The sequence below is a fragment of the Cyprinodon variegatus genome, unplaced genomic scaffold (assembly GCF_000732505.1).
Source record: "Cyprinodon variegatus isolate N-32 unplaced genomic scaffold, C_variegatus-1.0 Scaffold1156, whole genome shotgun sequence".
Taxonomy (NCBI): domain Eukaryota; kingdom Metazoa; phylum Chordata; class Actinopteri; order Cyprinodontiformes; family Cyprinodontidae; genus Cyprinodon; species Cyprinodon variegatus.
Genome location: NW_015151609.1, coordinates 211,134 through 235,466, shown reverse-complemented (window position 1 = coordinate 235,466; position 24,333 = coordinate 211,134). Strand labels below are relative to the sequence as shown.

Here is a 24,333-nt window from a genome sequence, read left to right as displayed (position 1 = left end):
CTTGTCGTCTTCACACTCAATGTCATCATTCTGACAGGTTTCATTAACAAGAAGAGTTTCAGGCATATTTTTTTTTTTTTTTTCTATTCTATCAGGCGCATATACCGTTTGACCTTTGTCACCATGGATCTTCTTAAATACTTTTATTACCTTAGACTGTACTATCAGATTAAGTCATGGTATAGAAACGAAAATAACAGTCAGCATCACAAGAAGGTAATGATATTCTAATTTTAAAAAGTTAAATGATTAATTTGAATAAATCCTAGTAAATAGCTTTTCTAATATCATTAACACCCAGTATTCTATCTTTTGCTTGGAAGGGGATAGTTTATGGCCGCAGAGGCAACAAGCTGGACTATTACTATGCTCCTAGAAGAAATAAATACAGGAATGGGCTTCCCCCTCTGGTGGTGTTTGTCTACGGCGGTGCATGGAGCACTGGACACAGATCCACTTACTGTTTACTGGCGAGACAGATGGCTGAAAACATGAATGTGGCTGTTGTTTGTCCTGATTACTCCACTTATCCAAAGGTAAGAAAGCCCAGTTTTCAGATGATTTGGTTCCTTGATGAATGCAAACAAGGGTTCCACCAATAACTTTTTATATCGAAGCAATAGTGGCTCTTTGACGATGCAACAGTAAGAAAGGGTTTGGTCAGAGAAGCTTTCAATATCTACACAAGTATTGTTGAGGTCATTTGGATGCCCAGTTTCTTGTGAATTTCCGTTTATATTACAGAATATATCTAACACTTTTTATTCTAAAATATGTATTTCCCCATTTATGTACGCAAGGTGCAGCTTTTGCAGGTCTTGGCATTGCTCTTATTCAAACATTTTATACTTTTCCTCTTTTATTCTCATCATTTAAGCCTTTTTCCTCCTCATTGTCTCCCTTTTTTTGGAACAGGTGAGCAAAAATAAACAAAAAACTTCTCCCTCATTTTTCCCGTCATTTTAATACCCATAATCTGATTTTAGCTCTCTGCAGGCTAACATCTCAGAAGCATGATCACTGACAGCTTTAGGGTAAATCTCAGTGCCTGTTTCTTTATGCCTAGAAATTAAGAAAGAAAATATTGAAGTAAAGGCTGGAGGTTTAATAAATCACTGCTTGAAGATGTAGATTATTATTTATTTTAATGAAGGATGGACTTTGTATTTAGAATATAATGATCTCCCTGGAGCATCAGCATCTTTGCTCTGGGAGGCTGGACAGGCAGTGATGAGAGGTAAAATAATGTCATTCTCATCATATAAGAAGAGAAAAGAAAATCAACAGGAATTCAATTAAATCCTTGACCAAAAAATAAATAAATCTTAATAAACTATATTTTGTATTGGAAACTTTACTCTCAGAAAAAAGCTGGAAGGGTTTTAGCTAACCAGCTTAAAATAAATAAATAAAAGAATAACTATTTCTTCAATTATAGACCAACAGGGAAAACTGTTTACGATCCAGATAGTATAAAAAGCTGTTTCACCACTAACGACTGCTAAACTCCAGGAAGCTCTCAAAGACAAGCTCAAGAAAGAAGCTCCAGTCCCTGATGGATTTCTAGTTTGATTCTATGGGATATTCTGGAATGTCCTTTAACCAACATTCCATAGAATGCTGCATGGAACTGAGGAGAAGGGCAGACTTCCACCATAAATTAATTCTGCAAAATATTAGTCTCCTGCTAAAACCAAAGATCCTGTCTATCCTACCAGCTATTGACCCATATCTCTGATTAATGTTGACCTTAAAATAATTTGTACAGCTCTTGCCAAAAATTTAGAAAAGGAACTTCTTGTTTAATCCACTCAGATGGAACTGGCTTCATAAAGGAAAGGCAAAGCATGCATCTACCAATGTATGCAGATTAATAAATCGAATAGACTACATTTAAAACTGATCATATTGCCACTAGATGCAGAAAAAGTGTTAAATAGAGTTAATTGGAAGTTAATTCTAAGGTTGTTTCCTTCTCTATGTAAATTCCCCTTTGGTAATGATTTCATAAAGTGGTTTCATCTGCAGATGGGCACTTGACAAGAATGTCCGCTTTCTCCCTCATTGTTTGCCATCTTTATTGAATCACTAACTGCAGCAATCAAGCAAACTAATGATATTAAAGGTATTCAATGCAGGAATGTAGAACATAAAGTAAGTCTTTATGCAGATGACGTATTACTCTTTCTCCAGCACTCAACAAGCTCGCTCACTGGAGTAATAAATTGTTAGTATCTTTCTCAACAATCTCAGATTATTCTATAAATTAGTCAAGATCCATAGTCCTACATATTAATTGTTGTTTCAAAATCGCCCAATAAACAACTATTGTCAGGGAATATACATTATTTAGGCATCAACATCTCTCCGAAACTGGTAGATTTATTCAAATGAAACCACATCTCACTATTTAAAAAAGTGGAAATTGTCTTGCTAGATGGAAATCCCTAAGCATATCGCTCATTGGTGGGGTTGTTTCAATAAAAATGATGGTGCCTGTGTCTACTGCTCCTTCTAGCCCCGTTGGGTTCCTTCTAGGTAGTGGTGCGACCCCGGGCCTTTGACCTCTGGGCTCTCCACTACCCAAAGGTTTTTTTTGTTTTGTTTTTTCGTGTAAATGTGTCTCCTGTAGATGTTTGTGACATTTTAAGCTTGTTTATTAGCAGTAGACCCAGACGACAGTTTTTTAAAAAAAATACTAAAACCATTCTTTCTGCACTCCTCACTCTCCAAGAGATGCAGTTATTTCAGTTCATAGATTCAGTTATTTGTCTACCAAAATAATGAAAAAATGCATTTGGATCTGATTTGTTAAACTGTGGTTCTTATCTCATTTTCAGGGGAATGTTCTAATGATGGTCCAAGATGTTGTTGACTGTTTGGTTTGGGCCCAAGTGAATGCGCCGACATTTGTCTTTAACAAAGTAAGACTCACCTTAGATTTGAAAAACAGTAGAGCTGACTTAAGCTATAGTATATAGTATTGGAGGATATCCTAAATCTAAATATTACCAAGGTCATGTTTTTACACATATTTGTCATGGCTATAAATGCAATGTAAGTTTCATTTCTTGGATTTTGGGATTTTTTCCTTTTTTGCTGCGTGGAATAATTATACAAGAAGCAACATGAATGTCATAAAAAAGGAGTTTGAATTTCATGTTGATTTCTGTCTGGGGCTGAATGATTAGCCAACTATAAAATTAATCATCAACTAAGTAGTGACAGTTTATTTAACTGGATTATCTAGAGTAGACCATATATTGGCCATTTTCTAAAAGAACAAACCCAATCAGAGGAGTAATTAAAAACTATACGCTATGTGAAAAGTATAAACGGTTTCCACATGAGATTAAAAAAAATTTACTCGTCTGTAAATATGCTCCATCCATAATTCCTCAAGGGAGCAAATTTTTTAATTCATTATGTTCACACTCTGTGGAAAAAAAAAAGGCCTTTGCTGTCCAATTTTTTTTGTTGTTTTTATAAGAAAAGAAATGAACATTAATAGATCAGTAAAGGGGAGTATATTTTGGGCACTCGAATGAAGAAAAGGGTGGAGTTGTCCAGCGATCACCTGGTTGTGAACTGGATACACTGGAAGAAGATGAAGCTGGACAGACTCGTTAAGCCCAAACCAGTAGTGAGAGTTTGCTGTATACGTCTGGTGGAGCTCTCAGTCAGGGACCTGTTTAACTCCCACCTCCAACAGAGCTTCACCCTGATTCCAGGGGAGTCTGAGTGGACCACATTCTTAGGGCTGTCACAATAACCGCACAAATGAAATATCGCCATACCAAGAAGCTCACAGCGCTACAAAACCAGCCACCACCATCACTGCATCTTGGGACAACAGTTGAGAAGGATACAATGGCAGCTGCACTGATATCAAAACCAAATGTTACTCCGCCCCTTTTTTTTATTAAAGATGCTGAAGTCAAATTTGCCTTCTTCTGAATTTTGTTAAGTTCAGTCGGAGAAATGATGCAGATCTGTGCCATTACTGCCCTTTGATCTGCGTTCAATATAATGAAATTGGCATGTTTTTTTTTATAACCTTTTTTTAATATTTAATCGCCATGTTTCAAAGAAAATTTTGCAATGTAGTTGGTAATTTAACAATATACAAACACATTTTTGAAATAAATAGATTAGAATAAAAAAAAAAAAAGATGGTGCAATAATATCACATATTGTGATATTTAGCCTCCTTGAATAATTGCAGAGGGAATTCCTCAACCGCGACAGCCCTACACATTCTCAGCCTCTTTTATCGAAGGGGAACCTAAAGCAAAAAAAAAATCTTTTGCTTTAGATTCCATTTTTATTATATTAGTTTCAAGGTTCATGGAAAGGATTATGCTTTTAATAAACCCCATTCTTTGTCTTATTAGGATCAGATTGTTTTAGTTGGCCATTCAGCGGGTGCTCATTTGGCAACCCTGGCCACCCTACTTCTTCTTGATACACGAGAGGAGCTGCTGATAGAGCCAAAGCTACAGCAGGAGATTCTACATTCATTAAGGGGAGTTATTGGTATGTACATCCGTACCTCTTTTTTTTTTTAAACTCCCTGATGAAAATGAATTCTGTTTTAATAAATTATTATTATTTTTTTATTTTAAAAGTTGAAAGATTTGGTGGTTGGGTTATGCCATTGATATCATTATTAATATTATTTTTCCATTACATCTATTTCAATAGATTACCCCCTTTTTGTGCAATTGTTGCTGTTTTGTCCTTGAATAGGGATGAGTGGCGTCTACAGCATCATGGACCATTATAAACATGAGCAGAGGAGAGGAATTGAATTTATTTCTTGCATGTCAAGAGCCATGAATGGGGAGGAAAACTTTCCCCCGTACTCACCTATGCACATAGTAAAGAACATTAGCGCTGACAAGCTGAGGAGGTAAGAGGCACGCTCAAGAAGCAACCTGAAATCTGTTTCCTGTGTTATTTTTTCCACTCTTGTCAACATCTCTTTTCTTTTCCTGTCACTTCCAGAGCGCCCCGGTTCGTTTTGCTTCACGGGGGTTGTGACATCGTCGTTCCGGCCGACTCTTCCACAAAGTTCTATAAGCTCCTCTCCTCTCTCTCTGTAAAGGTGTCTCTCCACCTGCTTCCTGCTGTCAGTCACACTGACATTGTCACTGACCTCATGCTACCAAGTAGACGCTTTTACGATCCGCTCTTCGTATGTCTCCATTCGCAGTTCTTGGAAATCCTGAGAAACTTTTGACAGCCTGTGTGTTTAGTGTCGAGGTTTACAATCATCAGCCAACGAGTCCATAAATATCTGTAATATGCACTTAACTAACACAAAACACAAAGATTAACATTGTATTTGAACATTTGATGATGTTTAACGTGTAAACTACCGTAAATAAAATATTTTGAATTATTTAGCTGCCATCTAAATAGGGGCTTAAACAATTAATCAAATTATACTTGATTATTCAATTATTGAAGTTATTGTCAACTAATTTAGATATCGATTAATCATTAGATGGATTATGGAGATTAAAAAATAAGCCTTTAGCTGGAAGAACAACCTACTTAGAGCAGTAATTATACAAAAAAAAAAGAAATTTTTGCTTTTGGGTTTAAAACTTTTTTTGTCCATCAACATTCTCTATTCAGAACTCTTCAAGTGGAAATGTTTTAGTTTTACCTGGTTTAAATTCTATATAAAGTTTCTTTAAGGAACCTTTGGGAGTGGCGGCCTAGTGGGTCACTGAGGTTCTGGGTTCGAGCCCCACTCCCACAGACTGGGTCTCTGAGGTGCCGCACAATGGAATCCCACTGCTCCCCGATTGGATGGGTTAAATGCAGAGATGAATTTCTCCAATGTGAAATCAATAAAGTTCAATCATTTATTTATTATACTTTCATTATCCGATTATTGATCAAAAGAATCATCAACAGATTAATCGATTAGCAAAGTGACCGTTATTTGCAGCTCTACATCTAACTAAATGTCTAATAAATAAATGCTCTTTTTATATCTTCCTAGCTTTAAGGATATTACTTTTTTCTTTTACTCATGTCATTCACAGGAGAGTGTTAGTGTATGAATCTCAGAGCTCAGCATAGAGGCTGTAGACTGAATGTATATAAATCACTGAATTGACTTTATTGAAATATTAAAGTTATTGGTTGGTTGTGTTTTTTTTTATAGATGGATAGATATCACTGGAGTCAATTGTATAGGTGGGAATATGAGTTAGGCATATATCAAGATTCATGTAATTATTTCAGTAAGATATATTGATAAAAAAAAATTGCCATATAAGGAGTTACAACATGTGCAAGAAGCCATGCAAAACAATTCTTTTTCAAGCTAAATAATTTCCCCATTGTGGGACAATAAAGGGATTTTCTATTCTATTCTATTCTTAAGCTCCAGCCATAGTTTCAAGCAGGATTTAAGACACTGAGTTGAAAAATTTGAAGAACACTTTTCCAGGCCTGTGTTTCACATGTGTGCATGCACAGCCCACAATAAAAAGCAAAAATATTGTTAGTGCATAGAGAAGGCTCAGGGTTGTGAGAGAAAGGAAAGGTAGATCAATAATGCAACCAGTAATATAGCAATATAACAATTTGTACATATGTAATGCCACATCTCTTTGTTTAAGAGCATCAAACTGTATTTCAATATGAAAGCAGGTAAATATTTACACATTTAATAATATGCCAAACATCACCAGGTCTTTGTTAAATAGCATAAAACAAATCATTTTAGTCTTAAACCGTATAGTGTCTCTGTCTGTTAAAGAGAATACATTGGTGAAATACCCTTCTGTTTGTAAACATTGTAATAAGTGAACTGTGGAAATGACATCAACAACATGCTTTCCTCTGGAGGAATTAGCACTAGGATGAAATATCACAAAGCACTAGCACAATGCTTTTGGAGACACGTCACAGCTCCACAGGTAATGTCAGAGCATGGTTAGAAAAGTTAGCTTGTTCGCCATTTTATTTCATTTATAGTTTAGTATAAAATACTAGCACTGACCTAAAACCTAAAAAAATCGATTCCTGTGCTAAGTGCTAAGAGACTGTCAGATCTTAAACCTAACAACAAATGTTTAATATATCTAAAAGAGCCTCTTTACTCTCCTCAAATATTGGATGTTGTCATGCACATAATGGAAAATACCGGTAACAAGATGATCAGCTTAGGGCATATAGACCATTCCTGTGTATGTGAAAAACTGTTTTGCAGACAAAGAAAGGACATAACATAATTATTATTTTATTCATATTGCTGGATATGCTATGACAATCACAGCAAACAGTGGTAACCGTTACTCTCAACTCATTCCTTTTTCAATGGTTTTTAATCAGTTTGCTTTAAAATAAAATATGAAATGAAGTTCATTTAATATTAAAGATTAACTTTTGGTTTGCTTTATTGTGTTTTGTGTGCAGACAGGACAATTCTCGTCCATGATGTCATCCCGCAGCATCTCCCAATCTCCTAGTGGACATATTGATCCACTTATGCACTTCAGAATTTGAGACGAAAACGAAAGTTGATCATTTTAAATAAAGTTTATAAAAAAACAACACTGGATTTGGTTTCCAAGTTGGAAGACATTTCGCTTCCCATCCAGGAAGCTTTTTAAATTCAAAATGTCAGAGTTAGCGTTTAGTTTGATGCTTTATATAGTAGCCAAAAAACTTGTTTTGGCTCAGAAAACATGCAAATTGTACCAGAAGATCAGGTCTGCCCCTTAGGAATGGGGAGTCGTTTTGGGGTTAATTATACACATCAATTTACTAACATTAAAGATGGTAAGTACAGAATTCATGCTCTTTTCTGAACTAGATTTTGTCTTATATGGGTTAAAGAGAAAATGCAAGTCATCTAGGAGTCTTTAGTGAAATCAGAGATAAATAACTATTTTCATAAAAACGTATTAAAATAATACATTTGTGTAGATATTAGTACTTGTGAATATCAATTTTATGCAGAATGATTATTGATAGAAGTAAATAAGTAATAACAATAGAAAAGATTTTCACCCCAGAACTCAAACCTGAAAGAATTGTATCCACTATGCCTTTTATCTAGAAAGTTTAAATATATGTGTCTATTATAGCAAAGGCTGTAGGAAAGTACAGTTTGTCTTATCTTTGGTTTGACCCTGAGGTTCTGGCGCCTATCCACTATCAGCCACCCCTCAGTGTACATTGGTTATTGCCTGGCCACCCTTAAAAAAAATTCTACCTACGCCTCTGTTCCAGATTATATTATATTTGAGTAGCTATATTTCTCTTCATTACTGAGGTTGTCATAAGGTTAAATTTCCCTATGGAGATGAATATAATTATTTTTTATTGATTCTGATCTAGTTGTTCATGCATGAAGAGACCAAACAACCTATATGGTGACGCAATATACAGAAAAAATCAAATGGGCTTTGTTTTCTTATTAGGAAAAAATATCTGCATTAAAGCTGCTTTTCTTAATAATTCTTTTTTTTTCGGACGCTAAATGTTGCCTTTAAAATACAAACAGTAGGGTTAATAGCAAATTAAAAAAAAAAAACCTAAACATTTAAGTCCTTTTATATGAAGGGTCTAAAGTTTGGGGATATATCATTTTCCCCCCAGCTTTTATTTTGAAATTCGCGCACTAGGCGGAGTTCTGGGGGCCCTCTGAGCTGTGAACAGACGCGCTCCATTCCTCCTCACTTTCAGCCATTTGAATGTGAACTGGACGGAACCGAAGCACGAAGGAGTAAACAAGATTCGGTAAAAATGTGAAGGGCAAGGTCTGCTGAACATTGCTGTTTCCAAAGGGAGAAAAAAAATGGACTCTGCTGAGAAGAAGAAGGAGTTGTGTCTCTGCGGTCTCCTTTGGTGGTCGCTCCTGCTTCAGCTTGCGTCTGGAGGTAGTTCTTGTTTTTCAATTGTTTTTGTCAATGAAAACATTTAAACATTTATATGTTACTTTCAGGTTCTGCTTGAAAAAACAAACAACCATAAAAAAATAACTTATGTGCAAAAACAGGCAAGTTTGACTTAGTTTTCCTACTTAATAGTTGGATTTATTGTAAAGATTAACTAAAATATCCAGTCAAAATTATCAGTTGTAAAATAAGGAACCCTAAAAATAAGCATTTTTTCAAGTGCAAAACACTATAAAGATGTCCTGTGCTTGATGTTGATACAAAATTATATTTGCTGTATGTGTTTGTGTTTTTGTTATTGCTGCTGGTGTGATTTAAAGGTTTTATTTGTTCACCTCATCCAAGCAGGATGGAATGAAATCTGCATGTAGAGGTTCTGGTTGGGGGCAATGAAAGGCTGTAAAGTTACAGTCCTTTATAACTTCTGCAGAAATCTCCCTGGCTTTCTTTATTTGCACATTATAATAGCTGATAAATGCAGTTTTCCTCTATAAACAACATTTCTGCATGCATGGATACCCACTCTGCAGAAAGAACACCGGTTATTGCATTACAAGACCTAAGGGAGAGAGATGTCTTTGTTTCACAAGTGAGCATTATTAAATCCATGTAGGCATCCTTTAGCTATTCTCCTTTATTTGAACCTGACATGTGTCGTCTGAATTCAACTTTGATCCAGACTCTACCCTGAGGGGATCATACAAATTATTCCACTTTGTCATTCACAGAAAATGCCCAGGATGGAGATGTTTCCCTTTATGTCGCTGTCTTTCTGATTTCCGTCTTTCTTTCACACTTTGAACCAAGCCTTTGCTCAAAAGATCTGCGTCTGGAGGTTTTGACAGTGCGTCGACTTTGGAAAAGATTCAGTCGTGTTGCATCTCCGGTCTGCTGAATAAACTGAAAACACAGGCAGTGACAAGCACTGGTCTACCCCCTCCAAATTAGGCCTGTGTTCTCTGAAAAGGTCACCAGCTTTTTTGCTAAGGTAGATGTCTGGGAAATCTTTCAAAAAAATGTCACCTCTTTAAAGAAACTTGCCCCTGTTGACATGAAGATTACAGGATAGTGTTTTAAACAACCTCCTTTTTGTTCTGAAGGTGTTTTTGTCTGACCTGCTGTACTCTTTCATTTACATGCCTTCAAAAATAGTAGTTTTAAACACTTTTTTTTTATGAAAAAAAGATTCAATTATAGAAAACATTTTGGAGGAAAGAGCTTCTTCCTTTACCTAATATAATTTCTATTTATTCTAATGCAGTGTTGATGATGGATGCGGATTAATCAATTTAGCATTAATTTCTATCTTTCTGAATCTGGTGCAAAACATTAATCTCCAGCTTTTATATGGGCTCATTTTTAATTAGTATAAAAAGCCACTCAGATGACATCATATTAAGAACAAGGCATATTTCACTGGTTAAACGTATTCTTGTTTGGGTCAGTGGAGTGGGATGCTGCTCCGCAGCAAGAAAATGTGATATTATCACATCATGCTGCAGGGCAGCAACATATTTTGCAACTTCATCAAGTTATATTGAATTGTAGGAAGAAGCTGGTCAGATCTCTCCGTCTAAAGTTTCTCTGTTCTGTTTTTGCATATAAAGCTTTTTCATAAAGGCACATTGTGTAACTTTTGGCCACTAGGGGCACTAGACCTGTAACTGCCCGTATTTACCCTCTATTAAACATCAAAAATAATAACAAAATATATATATGAATGTATACTAGGAGCAAAGTGTTAACTTAGCAGTCTAATAGTAAAGCTGAGCAAAGAGAACCAGTTTCAGATCCGGCTTCTTCTTTCAGCCTGCGCCAACAATCTAACTCCTTTCCAAGATCATCTCTTGTTTTTCTTCGTGCACGATCCCTTTCACATTTTCTCTTGTTAGCATCCTCAGAAGGCTTAAACTTTTTCTTTGCCTCAGTCATGACCAGTATTCAAGCAGGCAGAAAAATAGTAGAGCAAAAGCCTTAGCTCCATGGCGATATAAGAGCCTGTGGCCATAAAGCGATATGTTCTTGCAGGTCACATGACCTGACCAATGATGGTCCGTCATCTCCCAATTTACATAGGCGGTATTTCAAGAGGGGAGCCCCGCTCGTATTATTGATGGTGTCAAGCACTGTATATTGGCCTTAGGAATCATTTAAAGTTATTCATATACGTCAGCTATTTAGGTCACAATATATACGGTGTGCCTTTAAATTCTTTCAATCGTTTCTTTCTCACAGTCTATTTAAATCGATTTTTTTGTCTGTTTCCTTTGCACTAAATTTGTCTTTAGGCATGTTTGTTGTACCCAATGTGATAACTTTGCACCACCTGCTTCTATTCTAATAGAATCCTGCCATTTTAGTTGCCAATGGAATTTTAACTCTAACAATACATTTTTAAACCTGTTAAGTATTTTTTATTTTTTTTTAGATTGATATTGGAGGGGGTTTAACTGGAGCATAATACAATCTTCCAAACTATAAATAATGAGAAAAAAGAAAAAAAAGAGAGAGCTGTAAAACTTTAGATTTAAAAATGTCAAGTAAATTATGTTAAAATAATAACTTGAAGGAAAATCTAATACACAGAGTTTAATTGAGCTGTTTTAAGAGCCTAATTTGCTCCATATTATACCTTACAATCGTTCAGCTCTTTTTATATGAACATTAGTAAAGAAACTAGTGATTGGCTAGAAATGCACAAAAACAAAAAATAAAAAAAACATTTTCAAACATTTATTTGCAGATTAAGGACTTAATAAAATAAAAGACAGATAAATAGAAGACATGGAATATAAGCTGGCCTCATTGGTTACCTCAATAAAAGTGACAGGTGCTCTGTCATCCAATTAGTAACCCTGTTTTTATGCAACAGAAACATATTTTCAAGCTGCCAAATTTGTGTAAGATAGGGAAAAACATGGAGCCGTTCAACTAGCTTATCAGCAGTGTTACAAAGGGCTGCAACTAAGGATTATTTTTATTAATCTGTTGATTATTTGTTTGATGATTAATGGGATAGCCAAAGGTTCCTTAATGAAGATTTTTTATTTATTTAAACCAGGTGAAACAAAAACTTTTCCACTTTAGGAGTTCTGGATAGAGCAAAATGACAAAAAAAAAAACATTTTTTTTATCTTAAATGCAAATGTTTACATATTTTTTCACAATTTTGATATAGTTACTGCTCTAAGTAGGTCGCTCTGTCAGCTAAAGGCATGTTTTACTGTCTCCAGTTAAAGATTAATCGATCACTCAATTATTTGATGATTATTTCGATAATTGATTATTACAATTTATCAGATTAATGGTTCCAGGCAACATTGTGAAGCAACAAGTTGGAGTCCCACTAGTATTTTCTGTTGTGTCATTGAAATGGCTGCAACTAAATATTTGCCTCCGAGGAAAAATTTCTAACATTTTAAATTTAAAAAGCTTTTAATTTAGGTCTTTGCTATATGTTGGCACCAGAAAACAGCCCATGCCTCGTGGTGTGGATTAGAGGTAGGCAACGTTGGTGCCACTGTCCTGCAGCTTTTGCATGAATTCATTCTTCAACACACCTGAAACAAAAGGCACAATTACCTCCTAATTCGGCCCATCAATTAGTCAGGGAGGTTATTCCTCAGTAGGAATCGTTAAAAAAAGGATACCGTTTGCCTTTAAAGTGGGGGAAATATTAGGAAGTCGCACTGAAAGAGTAAAAGATACTATATATATATATATATATATATATATATAACTGTGCACGTATCAACATTTTTGTTCGCTCCAGTGAGTTTATCTGACCCATTATAGACTCCCCCACCCCCAGGGCTTATAAACTGGGAAGGAATGAAACTGTGGAACAGAGATGTTTGTTGACCTTTCAGTATGTGTGGTACTCCGGAGCTCGTTAAAAGCTGCTGGTGCCTGCGCATGGAGGCACTTGAGAACGCTTCAGAGCACGTTTGAGCAGATTACAGGGCCGTGAAAACGGCGGGGGAAGTGAGGCAGAAGAAACAGCTGGGTCCGTCTGCCACGCCGCTTCCAGAACAAGAGGCTGCAGACAATGTGGGGACGTCAGAGCCTTTCATGTCCACATTGATGTTCCTGTCAGAGCAAGACGGGCCCCAACATGTCTGAATCTCTCCAAGCCGCTTCCAGTTTCTCAGTGTATGTGCTGCTATTATGGCATTAAAGATAAAAATCTTCAACATAGCATATGTGGTCCTTAAAGCGCTCAAGAGTTTTTGAACAACTTTCCACAAGGGCTACTAATGAAACAGCGGTTTAATTATTAAGCATAGCTTTGAATTGTGTTTCTGACAAAGATGCTGATTAGTTTTAAGTTGACATTTCAAACCCCTATTTTAATGCATGTTAATCATAATGTTTGAGCTCAAAACTTAAGCACCACCGGAACACCTTGAAGCAGAAATTCAGAGAAGTTGTAATATTCCACTCTTTGAATGAGCAGGGTTGGTATTTAAAGACTTTGTTTCCAAACAGACAATTATAACTAACCCAGTTTTATATCTTAATGTCTCATGCAAGCTATATTTATACTACAATGCTGGATATAACCTCCTCTCTGTCGCTGTCATCCCTGCTTTATTTTAACATTCATTAAAGTGTAGTCGTATTTTTTCTGTTGCACTACATTCATTTACTTTCTCCCTGTCGCCTCTCTTGCAGCCTCCTTCTACGGGGATGGCTACATACAGCTCAAAGCAACAGAGTCGTCCGACCGTAATGTGCTCCGTGTTCGCTTCCGGACCTCCAGCACCAATGGCTTGATGTTTCTCGCTGCTGGCCAGGCCAGCTACTTCCTGCTAGAGCTGCACGCTGGTCGCCTCCAGGTTGGTACTATTATGGCTGCAGGAAATAAACAAATGTATGCATGTGTAGGTAAAAGCAAAAATGTATTATGAATAGACACATCTCTTTACTGCAAGCAGTGCAGGCAACCACTGCTTTATGTCTCTGTGTAGATGATGTCAGGCCCTCTATATATCTGTATTTGTTTCACTTATTTTTTTCTTTTCCTCATCAAACTATCATCATCGCTCTCTTTGATCTTTGGGATCTTCATTTCATTTACAAGTGCGATCAAAACTGTGTTTTTGTTCGTCCTGCAGCTCGACCCAGTTTTGTACCGTAAGCAAGTTTCAGTGCATTTAACTTAAAATCCTCAGACTAAGCTCATACTAGTTACATTTTAACTGTGGGAATAAATCGCTTTGACAAACGTTTGGAATTTCTTGTGCTTCACTGAACACAAAGGGTGAACTATGTTTCATGGGCTCTAAAGTGGCAGTGCTCAGCATTTTTCAGGCTTGGGGTCTCACTGTTGGAGTCAGACATGACTGTTGCTTCCTGGAAGCTCGTTCATGTTTAGCTCCACAGCAGGCCTTGACAAGAGTGTCATCTAAATGCAGCATTAGTCTGAGATAATGTGATGCTCTGTGGTCGTTGCTCAGGGCGAATAGATAATGGTGCCTTTTTGCCTCTCAAACCCAGACTGAGTTCACTGTTTTGACAGCAGGTGACATCATAAGCAGTCTGAATCCTGATTTATTTCATTTTATTCTTTTCCCCTTTAAGGTGTAACAGTATCTGAAGCTTAACTTTTTTTTCAATCTGTTGCACCTAATAATATCTTTACATAAGATTACATTCTTGATATAGCTAGAATGTTTAAATTGCTAAAAAGGATCTTTTTATTTGATTACTAAAGCATTTTGTTAAACTGCAGATAGAAACTTCATTGTTTCTTAGCTTTTCATTCTTATCTGTGACTTATAAAATGTTTCATAATTTCATAAAATCACGAAAATGAATAATACATTTAGTTAGAGATGGAAACTTGTCTGTTCTTTGCAAAATTGAATTTTATAGAGATTTGTTACGCATAGAATAACATATTTAAAACTTTATTTAATGTAACTTTAATCATTATACCTTTAAGGTAGAGAAACAAACAAACACCTTTTAGTTTCAGAGAAAAGTATCACATTAGATTAATCAAAAAGGATTGTAAAAATATTTCCTTTTCTATACCCTCAATACTTGGTTGGGCTTCAAAGCTCAGGGTATTTGATCGCTGCCTTCAGGTTGGTTCTGGTGTTTCTTTTCTCCCAGAGATTTTCTTTAGGGTTCAGATAAGTGGAATTTACTGGCCAATGAGCAGGTACCCCCTGTTTTTGGTACCTCTGGCAGTGTGGGTAGATGCCTAGTCCTGCTGGAAAATAAAGTGCTAGAATACTCTGATAGATGGCTGGATTTACTTTAAACTTCAGAAAACAGAGTGGACCAACACAAGCAGATGACATGGCACCTCAAACCATCAGTGACAGTGGACACTTCTCACTGGTCTTCAAGCAACTTGGATTCTGTTTTTCTCCACTCTTCCCCTTAGTACATTTAAGATGTTTCTGGTGTTCTCTCTGGTTCAGGTATGACACAAGAAAGCCCTTCTCTTTTATGCATCTATGCGTGATGGCTCTCCATGCACAGACCTCATTCCTGCTTTGTTCTGGACTGTCTTGCTGGTTGAATCACTCCAGGCCTCTACAGCTTAGGGGGTGCAGGATGCATGGCTGCCCAGTGGAAGTGCTTTGCTGCTCTTTGGGGCTGTAGGTTACTGGCCTTTTACTGCTGTGGCCATACTTCTAACTGTGCTCCTTCTTGTGACAAACTGGCTCATATCTTTAAGCACACTCCATACTTGCATTTATCTACACACCAGCAAGCAGCTTAATGGTTTAATATCCTACAAACACAGCTAACTATTATATCAATCAATCAAACAGGATACCGTCTGGAGGTATCCCTTTTTCTAGAAAACCACTGTCCTGATGCACCATCCACAAGAGAGGACATGAATAAAAGATTTTGTTTCTAGAAAAGTAGCTGACTCAATAAAAAGCTCAAGAAAAAATTGAAATACTGATATTACCAAAACTAACAATTGCTTACCTTGACTTACATGAACTAAAGTAACTTCACATTTTGAATCCAAAGTGGTTGATTTGATATTTCTCACTTAAAGGGTCTTCACTGCGTCAGAGTGTATTTGGAGCATCCTTCACACCACTGCATTCAACATTTTGAATAACACTTGGTGATACATTGATTGGATGCAGCTTCTCAGCCTTGGGAACCCATTGCATAAGGCTCTTTATGCACCTTTCTTAGCTAATCTAAAGGACACATGGTTGTAGTGATTTTCTCCATTTAAACTACCCCTCTGAAACCAATCCGTGCCAGGTTCGGACCGAGCTTGAATCAGTTAAGTGTCGAGCTTGATTCTTGCGACCATTTACACAACATTTACACAACATCTAACACTATCACAATTCCCCGCCTCTTATCGTCGGTCCATGATACTACAGCTCTCAAGGCGGGAGATACGCAAACGAAAATGGCAGCACCTAATAACATTCAGGAACTTATGTGTCTGGATAGCTCTCCACCCAAAATTTCAATTAGAGCCTCAGTCTCTGCAACATCTCTGGTCGCACCACGCTGTTTTGATCCCATTTATTCTTAATAAGCTGAGAAGAAGTTGGTGATCTTTGAAATGCAAAGCCGGACACGTCGGAAAACCGCGAAATGAGTCAGCTGACTGTAGATGACGCTGTCTGCTCATGCATTCTCTGCTATTAGAGAACCGAGCCACAACTGATCTGTACCAAGCTCTACTGATGAACTTGTACTAGATTTAACGCAGTTCAGTTGTGTCTGGCACGGTCCAGTTCTGTTGCTTTCCATTTACACTCAACAGTAATCTTGGTTACCCTCCTCAGACGGTTCTTTGCACATATTCAAAAGGGTAATGTAAATGTGGCTAATGACTATGCAGAAACTTTGTGACCTCAATTCCCCAGTTATGTCAGTGTGCCCAGCCTACCACTATGGTTGGGTTGCTGTTGTTCTCAGTTGTTGCCACTTGGTTTTAATATCACCCACATTTGTTGGTAGAATATTCAGGAGTGAGGAAATATTATGACTAGACCGGTTGGACAGGTGGCATCCTAATATAGCACCATGCTGAAGTTAACTGGGTTCCTGTTAGCGACCCGTTCTTTCTCAGATCATTCTAGAAATAGTCTGCATCCTTAGAAGCTTGATTTCATCCATCTTTGAACATGGAAGTGATTAAAACATCTGATTTCTGTTATTTGAAAGGTTTAGCAAATACTTTACCAATATCATATAAGTAATTAAAGGTAATTATTTTCTAATAAGCTTTGTGTAGAAGAAATGCTAAAACACTGAACAATGAATTACCTTTAAGGAGTCATAAAATGTAAAACAAGATTTCAGTCCTTCTGAAATCGTTTGAATATAAAATTAGTTGAGCGTACACACTGGTATTTAACCTGTTTGTATGAGTGTTAATGTGCTCTGCATTTATTACATCAGGATGTAGCATCAGCAACATTAGCAGTTTGCTGTGGTTGGTTTACCATTGTTTCTTGGTCTCTTACACATAAGGTAAAAAGTTATACAAGCAACAATGCTTCCTGACTGCAGGTAAGCCCTGATTGTTGGAATTGTGGTAAAAGCAAAGCGGTCTTATGCTAAGAGCCCACACAAAAAAAGGCCACTTTCACACTGTCAACTACCTGGGAAGTTTTAACTGAGATCCAATGCCACACACACAATTTAACATGCAATGGCCTGTTGAGTGATGGCACCTTTAAGAATTGTGAAGCATTATTTTAAAATGACACTAAATATATTTAGATTTTTAAATCCCATTTGGTTACTGTTTAAAAGTGCATATATGTTAACAGTAGTACTCGAGTATTGTTGTAAGCAAAGATCCCTTTTTGTAAATGGAAATTTGAATAAGCATGTTTTTTAAATAGAAATTTAGAAAAATAAAATGCAGAAATGAAATTTTGAACATCTTTAAAAAAAAATTTAAGAGTAACTTTGCTGTTTTGTCAGATAAGAGAAATTGGAAAAAAATTCATATCACATTTTTTTTTTTTTATTAAAATAAAAAAATAAGTACTAAGGAATAAAATGAACATATAGAATGAAATTGTAGTTTTCATTAAAAATTTGTGCAAATATTCAAATTGCCATTTAAATACAGCAATAATGGAATAAAATGGACTCATATATTTTGATTTAACATTTCACATTTTTAAACAGCTTGTTTTGTGTTTTATTGCTTCCTTTAGGTGAAACTGGATCTTGGATCAGGGGAGCAGATCTTGGAGTCAGAGAGAGGTATTCAGCTTAATGATTTTGCCTGGCACTCAGTGGAGGTCCACCATGTGCAGTTAAACGTCACTCTGACTGTCGACAAAAACTCTCATACAAGTATCAAGATGCCTGGCTCTTTTCGTCATCTCCACATCAAAGATGGTCTTTATGTTGGAGGCACAGGAGGTTTGGACAAAATCTACCTCCCAAGAGACTTAGTCGGCTTCCGCGGGTGCATGGAAGAGCTGCTGTTCAATCAACATGACCTGCTGTCATCACTGAGGCCCTATACTGGATACAAAAATATTTATGAAGTTTCTTTAGGCTGCAGTCCCCAGTTCTTTGCCACTGAGGAAGATCCCATTAGTTTTTTTAGTTCAAGGGCCTATATTTCCTTTCCAACTTGGAATCATCATCATCATCAACAGGCTACATTTGAATGTGTTGTGCACACCTCAGCCAAAGAGGGTGTAATCCTCTACAGTTCAGCCAGGGATGGAGGCTTTGTGGCTGTGGAGATTCAGGAAGGTTTTCCAGTAGCTGTTGTGGGTAAAGGTGGAGTGAAAACCGAGCTACGTTCTCAAACTGTCATCAATGACAGAAAATGGCATTCTCTCAAGTTGCAGTTCAGTTCTAAAAACCTTGAGTTAACAGTGGACAAGGAAATGGTGAAAAGCAGCATTAGCTCTCACTCCAAAAGGCTACATCTTAAAGGGTTTCTTTTTGTTGGAGGGATTGATGATGGTACAAGGTCAGAGGTGAGAAAAATAGGTCTTGTCTCTTTATCCGGAAAGCGTGTCAGAGGGGGTTCCTTTAAAGGATGTTTGAGGAACATTGAAATAAACAGAGTGAAGGTGGGTCTCTCTAGTGCTGTAGTTACCAAAGATATCTCAGTAGGTTGTGAACCAGAGAAACCACCTGAGGAATCGACCCTTGTGAGTCCTACAAGTTCAACAAAGTCAAGCGCAGTCATCTACACTCTAACACCAACACCGTCTCTTCAAATGTCAAGTCTTGCAGTTGGCTTGGACAAAAAGTATGGCTCAGAGTTTGTGCATCTTAAAAATCTTGTTGTACAGGAAGGTGGACGAGCCTCTCTGGAGGCCAAACACATAAAGATATTCCTGGACTTCAAAGCACTTGGCATCCGACAGTCTCAGATTATGTTTAGAATTGAAGACCAGCCATTAAGAGGTCAGATAAGACTTGATGTTGATGAGGACCAGGAAGAGAACACCTTCAGCATGTTGGATCTTTGGCACGAGAGAGTGATGTATGTCCATGGAGGCTCTGAGGAGCCAGATGACTTCTTCATGTTCTCAGTGTTTTGTAGCAGTAGAAAACCAGTTCCTGATTATCTGAAGCATGGTAAATTATACCGGTATAACATAACTGTCACCCCAACTAATGATGCACCTGAATTAAGCCTCCCAGAAGGTAATCTCTTTGTCTTATTGGAAAAGTCTAAGAAGCGTCTCACCACTGAGGTTTTGAAAGCAACTGACATAGACAGCAACTACACTAACCTTGTATTCTCTGTCCTGGGAAACCTGAACGCTGATGCAGGCTACTTGGAAATTGAGAGCCACCCAGGAAAGGCAGTGACTTCATTCTCATATGTTGATCTAGATGAAATGAAGGTGTTCTATGTCCACACTGGCGTGAGAAACTCAAGGATAGTTCTAAGAGTTAGTGATGGAGACAAGGTCAGCAACACTGTGGTTTTAAGGATCATGGCTCTAGAGCTGAAGTATAAGATAGCCAACAACACAGGTATAGAGATTACTCAAGGAGAAACTGCTATTATTAGTTCAAAGCAGTTAGCCATTCAAACTAATGCAGTTAAACAAACTATAGACATTCGCTATGATGTAATTGAACCACCACAATTTGGCGAACTACAGAGACTTCACTCAAGTGGTGAATGGAGGCATACAGAGTTTTTCTCTCAAAGACTTCTTGACAAAGAGCGGCTTAGGTACATTAGCACCTTTCATGACATCCAGACCTCTAATGTCTCTGATTCTTTTAAGTGTAAAGTCAATGTGGCTGCGAGAGCAAACACTGAAATACTTTTCTCTATTGCTGTTAAGTGGGTTAAGTACCATTTGGCAAGGAATGTCATGATAAATTTGGATAAAGTTAGAAAAGTGACACTTAGCTCTGAGTACCTTCTTGCAAGAGCTGAAGGTGTGGCCCTGTCGGACGACGACCTTTATTTTCGAGTTCTGACTACACCAAAGAAGGGAAAACTCCTACTTGACACCACAGTCTTGATGAAGAACTCAACGTTTAGCCAAAGTAATCTAACGGATGAAAAGGTCCATTATGAGCTAGTTGATAGACCTTATGAGGACACAACTGATAGGTTTAAATTTCAGATGGTCTCTAAACATGCACAGTCAGAAAATTATGATTTTCAGTTTTCAATCAAAGCAGATATCAACACTGTTTTTATGAGAAATAGAGGCCTCTCCCTTCAGGAGGGAGAAAGTAAACTTATCACCAAAGATGAGCTCTTTGCAGAGACTCTAAGCACAAGGGACATGTACTACACAGTCATAAGCAGTCCCAAACATGGGAGGCTGGCCCGAATTAGTCGGTCAGATTCCAATGCCAGCTATGATAACATCCTGACTTTCAGTAATCAGGATATAATGCTGGAGCGCTTAATGTACATCCACGATGACAGTGAAACCACCAAAGATAATTTTACTTTTATAGCTTCTACCAGCAAAGGGTTCAAGTCTTCAATTCTGGAAGATGAAGTTGGCTCAAAAGAAGGAACCTTCAACATCTCAGTTCATCTCGTTAACGACGAAAAACCAGTTCGAACCATTGATAAAGTTTTCCATGTGGTAAGAAATGGACAGAAGCTACTCACTACAGAGGATCTGTTTTATCACGATGCTGACTCAGACTTTGATGACGACCATCTGATCTACACCCGACGAGGAATCCCAGTGGGAGACCTCGTTATGGTCAACGACACCACTCAGCGGCTGTTTCAGTTTCCACAGAAGGACTTGGTGGAAAAGCGGGTGTTGTTCATTCACAAGGGTGCCAGCAATGGCAGATTTGTCCTCTTTGTTTCTGATGGAAAAAACTTTGTATCTGGCCTTTTAGACATTAGTGCCAGTGACCCTTTCCTGAAGGCTGGCAACAACACTGGCCTGTTGGTACAGAAAGGAATGTCTGTAACGTTTACCAACAGCAATTTCAGCATCGTGTCAAATATGGATATCCGAGATGACCAGGAGGTTGTTATGAATATGATTGAGCCTCCCAGTTATGGCGGTCTTTACTGTAACAACACAAAGGTTGAGAAATTCACACAGTCTGAGCTGAAGGAGGGGCTGATTTCCTACAGGCACGATGACAGCAAACATCTGGCCGACCATTTCAACATAACTGTAAAAGCAAAAGGTCTGCAAACTACAGAGAGGGTTAATGTGAAGGTGTTTCTTGAAAGTCATCAGAGGCCACCTATCATTCAGCATCACGAGACTTTAGTGGTGGAAGAGGGGAAACCAGTGAAGATTGACGAAACTAAACTGGAGGTGAGTGTTTTAATCATAAGCATTTCTGTCAGAGATTTAACATTTCTCTGTAACTTTGAAGAAATGTTAAAGCTTTATGTTTAAAAAAAAAAAATGGGATCATTGTAATGTTATTCGAGTAAAAAAATATAGACACTTGTATATCCATTATTCTCTCCCTTAAATTCCTTTTCCTTTTTTTTACACCTGCTTTTGTAAATCATAACCATTGATCATAGTATAGTACAGCATTCTGACTTAAACTTGTAAACTTCAGTGTTTACACAAAAACTTTTAAAAATCTGACCATATGACCATATACACTATGGGTATTGAATCTAATCCTCTTATGCTTTCGAAACAATATTAATTAAAATGAGGATTTCAAAGGCAACGTGGCATTTTAAATGTAACCATGGGGTGTTTCTGGATTGGGACAGGTCACCCATGAGGACAACCTGCCATCTGAGATCGTGTTCACAGTCAAGGTTGCTCCATCTCATGGCTTTCTCCGGTGCTTTGTCAAGGCCGAGGAGCGCTATGTCGGAAGCAAACAATCCCCTGTCAAGATATTTAACCAAGAGGACATTAACAAGGGGAACATCCAGTACGTTCAGGTGGAGCCCAACAGTGTAAATGACACCTTCGTCCTGGACGCCACCAATGGGGTCACTGATGTTAGCAACATTAGAATAACTGTTGACATCATCCCACTCCTTATACCCCTGCATGTCACTAATTTCACCATAAATGAGGGGGCCTCAAAAGCACTAACAGAGGATGTGCTGAAAGTAACCAATAGGCATTTTTCTGGACTGAACTTTTTTTATAATTTGACGAAGCCGCCTCACCACGGTCACATTGAGCACTCTCGTCATCCTGGTGTGCCTATATCAACTTTCACCAGGAGGCAGGTGAGATTTTTACACAGCCAGTGATAAAGGAAGCAGAATTATTGAAAATTATGATTTTGTCTCCATTCTTTGTAAAACTGTTCCTACCTCCTAAACATTTTGAAATTTAGTGACTTTGTTTAAAATAACCCACACTTTCCATTTATCTGTATTTCTTGTGCATGTTTTCTTTTTCCAAGGTGGAGCATGAATTTATTTACTACGTCCATGACAGCAGTGAAACCTTGATCGATAATTTTACATTGGAAGCCAGTGACACAGGCTTGAGGAAAAAGAGTGCAGCCAAGACGGTTTACGTCGAGCTTACAGCTGTTAATGACGAGCGTCCTGTCATTACAGCCAATAGGGTCCTCAGGGTGAGTCTTTAGCTCTGTATTTAAACTCAGTCCCCTTTTTTTCTGCCAGTCAATCTGGCACCACTCTCAAAAGATGTTCATGGGGTCATTTTCAGGTCTGTGTGTGTGTTTGGGTGTGTTGCTATGTTTGCTATGTGGGATCTCAGAGGACTGGCAATACAAAGTGGAAAGATGTGGCCAAACTTTGTCTGTGTTGATTTGACAAATGCACTTTTGCAATGTGACTTTCTAGAAACTTTAAAATGAATCAGTTGCTGTGTTAATTTGAATGAGAATTAGATTAGATGTAATCTGGGTAACATTTCTAATAATTTTTTATTTAATGGTAATAGAAATTCAGCTGTTCTATATTATAATTATATACATTTTTCTTCAATTATCCACAGGCTGGATTTGTGTTGCCTAATCATTCAGATACACATTTTCAAAATGCAGCTTTAATGTAGCTATAAAACTCTTAAATAGTCAAAGCAGTAGTATCATTTTATATACATATTTTATATTTCATTTTTTTTAAATAATAGTTTTTAAAATAATCCCTTAAGTTATTAGACATTTGTTTAATACTAATAAAGATCACTTTTTCACATACAATGTTTTTTTGGGGGGTTATTAATTTGAAATCCCTTCAACCAAAAATGAATCATAAGAAATCATAGTTTAAAAGTTTAATGGAAATGGTATATCAGTGACCACAAGGGGGCTGTCTGCCACTGTCTGCCAGCAAAGGGAACTGAGCGCACAAATTCTTCCTTTGTAGAATTATTGTATGTTAAAACAAGATGCTTTGTAAAACCTTTTACAATTGAGTCGCATTTAGTTAAGAGAGGGATTTGCCTTTTAATACAAACAGTCACAAGGCTAACGTAACCTTCAATAAAGTTAAGAAGTTCTCTTTATTTATGCTGGTTCCGATTATAAAGATAAAGTTAATTAAAACTGTCTCTCACCAAAGACACATCAAAGTAATAGAGGTTTTGCAGTTTAGACTTGCACAATTACTACAAGAAAAATATATATAAATCCAAAAGTCAAGTTTGGTCACATTCTTTGTATTTGTTATGATCTCCTCTGAAGGTGCAGCTTGATGAACATCAAACATCCTGCTTTTAATTAAGAAGCAATCTCGACCGCGGGGGCCTTTTCATGCACACTGATCTCATGTGGTTTTTTTCTTTGAATTTCGTTAGTCACTTTGACGCTGCTCAGCAGTCCTGCTGTGACTTCCTGTCAAATGAGGGATTGCTGGAGGTGTAGTCTCCCACCAGAGCAACATTCACCTTAAATGTGAGATGAGTTTTCTCGTGTGGGTGGGTGTTTTGCTGCAGGGCTGGTGTGACAAGTGTGGCTGGTTGTTGTACAAGTCCTGACAAACGGACAATTTCTCCCAGGTCTC

The 24,333-nt window shown here is 37.4% G+C and overlaps 2 protein-coding genes across 2 annotated transcripts in view; both read left to right on the top strand.

Annotated features, from left to right (window-relative positions):
• The first annotated feature begins 99 nt into the window (after positions 1-99).
• LOC107101805 (probable isoprenylcysteine alpha-carbonyl methylesterase ICMEL2) lies at positions 100-7,544 on the top strand. The gene is made up of 7 exons (XM_015400862.1): positions 100-216; positions 324-536; positions 2,841-2,924; positions 4,395-4,536; positions 4,750-4,912; positions 5,008-5,107; positions 7,441-7,544. Exons 1-7 carry the CDS (start codon positions 124-126, stop codon positions 7,528-7,530), a joined length of 885 nt encoding a protein of 294 aa, XP_015256348.1. The 5' UTR covers positions 100-123; the 3' UTR covers positions 7,531-7,544.
• Positions 7,545-8,675: 1,131 nt separating this feature from the next.
• Positions 8,676-24,333, top strand: part of LOC107101806 (chondroitin sulfate proteoglycan 4-like) — a 30,880-nt gene continuing 15,222 nt past the window's right edge. Inside the window, exons 1-5 of the mRNA XM_015400865.1 lie at positions 8,676-8,909; positions 13,602-13,765; positions 18,104-21,688; positions 22,108-22,581; positions 22,761-22,937. Of these exons, the coding sequence (XP_015256351.1) occupies positions 8,828-8,909; positions 13,602-13,765; positions 18,104-21,688; positions 22,108-22,581; positions 22,761-22,937 (4,482 nt within the window). The 5' untranslated portion in view covers positions 8,676-8,827. The remainder of the gene's footprint in view (positions 8,910-13,601; positions 13,766-18,103; positions 21,689-22,107; positions 22,582-22,760; positions 22,938-24,333) is intronic.